Raw genomic sequence first — 3,477 nt, forward strand, 5'->3', positions numbered from 1 at the left:
AGAAGGATGCTGGGCGGGAGGGTTCACAACAGGCTGGACACCGATGTTCGACGATGACGATGGCACTCAGAGCATGGAGGTTCAAATGACCCTGTAACGACTCCATCCCACTGCTAGTACTGCGGTGATTCCAACATGAGCTTTCCCTATGCTGTATGCACCGCCTACGTTGCTATCGTGTTGCATCTTCCATTTTCCCATACTGGAGAGTACGATGCATTCACTATATCCTTTCCCAGCCGCCACCGTCGCCACCACACGAGCTGACCCAACACCCTGCACCCCAAGCTGCACCTCCAGCCAATTACGGTGCCTCCCACTGGCATATGAACCACCCCCTTTTACAACAGGGAAGGCAATGGTGGTACTGTCGTCATGTCCGCCACTGCTGCCAAATGAGGCCAACCCCACTGCCAGCTCTTATCCCTGTTGGACTACCACGCATTCCATGACAGCCACTTCGTTATCCCGCCCTTATTCCTGAGTGGTGGAAGTGAGGTGCGTTTGGCTGCCCCAGCATCCCATCGACATGCGTATACCCATCCATCAGCCCTCCCTCCACTATTCCCAGCAAGCATTATGTTTCATGCGTCCAACGTCACCCTTCGAAATCTCTCCCTTGGCGCCAAATCCCATTCTCTTTGTTTCTGTTACACAAGCCCGCCCACCGCTCATCGCCCCTCCTATATACATATTAATATATTTTTGCATTTTTAATATATATATCTTATGATTTTAAATAATTTCACTCAGATAAATTAGTATTGACGGATTTGGTATGCGTCACCCAAGAGGCGGGATTAGCTAAGTAGTTGTGGTGATCTGCGAAAAAAGAGGCTATATATACAGTAAGAATACTTTTAATATTAACATTGGTATGGTGTAGTGGTTAGCATGACTATGATTAGTATTATATGATGCAATTCAGAATTATTTTGGAGGTCCCGAGTTCGACTCTCGGTTGGCCGGCTATTTTCTGATGATGTCATTTCATTCCGGCCGCTGTGCTTACTAAAGCCTCCTGTAGTATCTGCGTGATTCCCCTATATAGGTTCAGTGTAAACTGACGCTGTTGATGTATCACAATTAAGTGTCAACTAACACTGTTTAATGTATCAGAGTAGCAGCTACAGGTGGATTGAGCACAAGTAAGTCGAGCTTGTACCAGTCCTTGACTGTTGTATCCACTCGCCTTCACCTCCTAGGTTGCAAGCAAGGCGGAATGCAATCCTGATCCTGCAGATTGGCCGTTACCTGGCAGACTGTGAGCAGAAGAGGGGTCATCCTCTCTCTGCCACATATCCTCACAGTCTCGCCAGGTATGACCCTCAGTATCCTCTCTTTACCTCGTATACTTACAGTCTCACTAGACGTAGTAGTGCTCACTACATTGAATATACTATTTGATCTATATATCAACAACTACAGCAACTACAGCCCATACTATGTCCAATGGTCCACCTCAGCAAGACGCTGGTCAAGAGCGGAGACCATTCAGACCATGGGAGGAGCCACAGAGACAAGAGGAACAAGATGAAGGCATCAGGAATGCCATTCACCGTGACCTCGAGAGGATCAACAAGCAGTACTTCGATGAAGCTATCCTGAAGACGACTGCCATCCGCCAGATATTGACCTACATTGGTCGAGCATGTGAGCGACATGGCCTCATCTACGATGATGCCATGCTCGAACCCTGGCTCACTCAAATCGACGCTCACAAAAAATCGCTTGCTGATGCAGCGGATAGGGGTAGGCAAAGACAACCACCCGACGATGCAGCTGGCAGACAGAATAGGGGTTCTCCAAATGCATGGAGTAGGAGCCGTGGAAGGTCCCGACCCTGTTCATGGTCACAGAGCAGACATGGCTGATGTCGCCATGACTGATGTCACAGACATCGATGACGATCCACCTCTTCAAGTGACTCCGACTCCGAGTCGGACTCCTCTGCTGATGAGGCTGAAGGACACGCAAAATGGCGCAAGCTTGATCCGTCCCTCTTTGACTGGGAGGTCAACAGAACTATCCAGAATGCAGTCCTCTCACCCGCACATTTGGCAGTCAAAAGGCGATACGAGAACTTCTCCGTGGACCCTAAAGAGTGTCTCTGCCTCATCAAGAACTCTCACCCCCCTCCGTTCACGGACAACAGCCTCAGAGCCATCGTCTACGGGAGTGTCATTAACTTCAATGAAGTCCACTCCTACTTCAACAGTCCCAGTGTCCCAACAACTGTCACACACTCCCTCAGGAATGGACTCGTGTTCCAAATGGCCGAGACCTCTTATGCCCACAAAGTCGTCAACCATGACAACTGGAAGTTTGTCTGGGACAAATATGAGGAAATCCTCAACCACATCTTCAATGGACGGCAAGCCAAGCTCAGAAGATACTACAAGTTCATCAACAACTTGTTCCAGCATCACCACCCCAGCATGGACCCACAAGTCATCGTCTTCGAGAAAGCCTGCCGTGCTCATATTGCCTCGTCCCATGGAACAATGCTCTTCAACAACATCCACGAGTTCATCGAGCTCAAGGAGTCTTATCTCAAGGTTACTGGCCTTGCCTATGTGGCTCCACCCAGTGAGGCCGGCACTAGTGGAAGTAGCAGAGAAGGTGGGCAACCAAAGAAACGACAAAGGGAGATTTGTCAGAACTGGAATGGTGGTCGGTGCTCAGCTGACGACTGTCGCTACCGACATGTATGCTCCAACTGTAAATCCAATGATCACTCCAGCAAGTCTTGCCCCAGCTGAAACACCGGGAAGTCTGTCTGAGCTTGCTGCTATTCAGGCTGACCTGTCGAAGTTCGCTGGGCATGCTAACAGGCATGTAGAGTTGGACAATGATGAGGGTGACACATATCCCCCAGACTGGGACTGTTGTGAAGAACTGGGGTTGGTAAATGAGGACGCAATCACTGCGGTCAGTCACATACCGAGATATATGAGAGGGTATGCCTGGCGCGACCCTACTCGATTTGAAAGCTGTACCGCTCACTATACTGAGGTTGACAAACCTCTGCCTCATCCTCCCGCTTCCGAGTTTGAGAACCTGGCTGCGATGAGCACCATTAAGAACTATCCTCACCTGTTTGACGTGAGCACACCAATCAAGGTGGATCACCTTGAATCTCTACTCATCTCTCATCCCAACACTCCATTTGTTGAGTCGGTCATAACCTCACTGCATGAAGGATTCTGGCCTTGGGCACACATTAAACATGCTGAGGGGTACCCGGAAACCTGGGACAATTCATGGGCTCCACCTGCGAGCAAAGCAGAACAGTCATTTCTCGCTCATCAGAGAGATATCAAGATTGAGAAACGTTGTTTCTCACCTCCATTTGGCCTAGATCTGCTACCTGGGATGTACAGCACTCCTGTGTTGGCTGTACCAATACCACATTCTGACAAGCTATGCCTGGTATCACATCAGAGCTGTGGCATATTCTCTCAGAACAGCATGATT

At 49.4% G+C, this 3,477-nt stretch overlaps 1 protein-coding gene and 1 non-coding gene across 2 annotated transcripts; both read left to right on the plus strand.

Moving 5' to 3' along the window:
- Window positions 1-874: 874 nt before the first annotated feature.
- On the plus strand, window positions 875-968 carry EV420DRAFT_t398. The gene has a single exon. It is a non-coding gene; the product is annotated as a tRNA-Thr (tRNA).
- Window positions 969-1,982: 1,014 nt separating this feature from the next.
- On the plus strand, window positions 1,983-2,762 carry EV420DRAFT_1287390 (uncharacterized protein; the record flags this gene model as incomplete). Its single annotated transcript, XM_060468332.1, has 1 exon — window positions 1,983-2,762. A coding segment is annotated over one exon (780 nt), but the record flags the coding sequence as incomplete, so codon positions are not given.
- Window positions 2,763-3,477: the final 715 nt, after the last annotated feature.

This window comes from Desarmillaria tabescens (genome assembly GCF_030435595.1).
Source record: "Desarmillaria tabescens strain CCBAS 213 chromosome Unknown EV420scaffold_568, whole genome shotgun sequence".
In the NCBI taxonomy this organism is placed as follows: domain Eukaryota; kingdom Fungi; phylum Basidiomycota; class Agaricomycetes; order Agaricales; family Physalacriaceae; genus Desarmillaria; species Desarmillaria tabescens.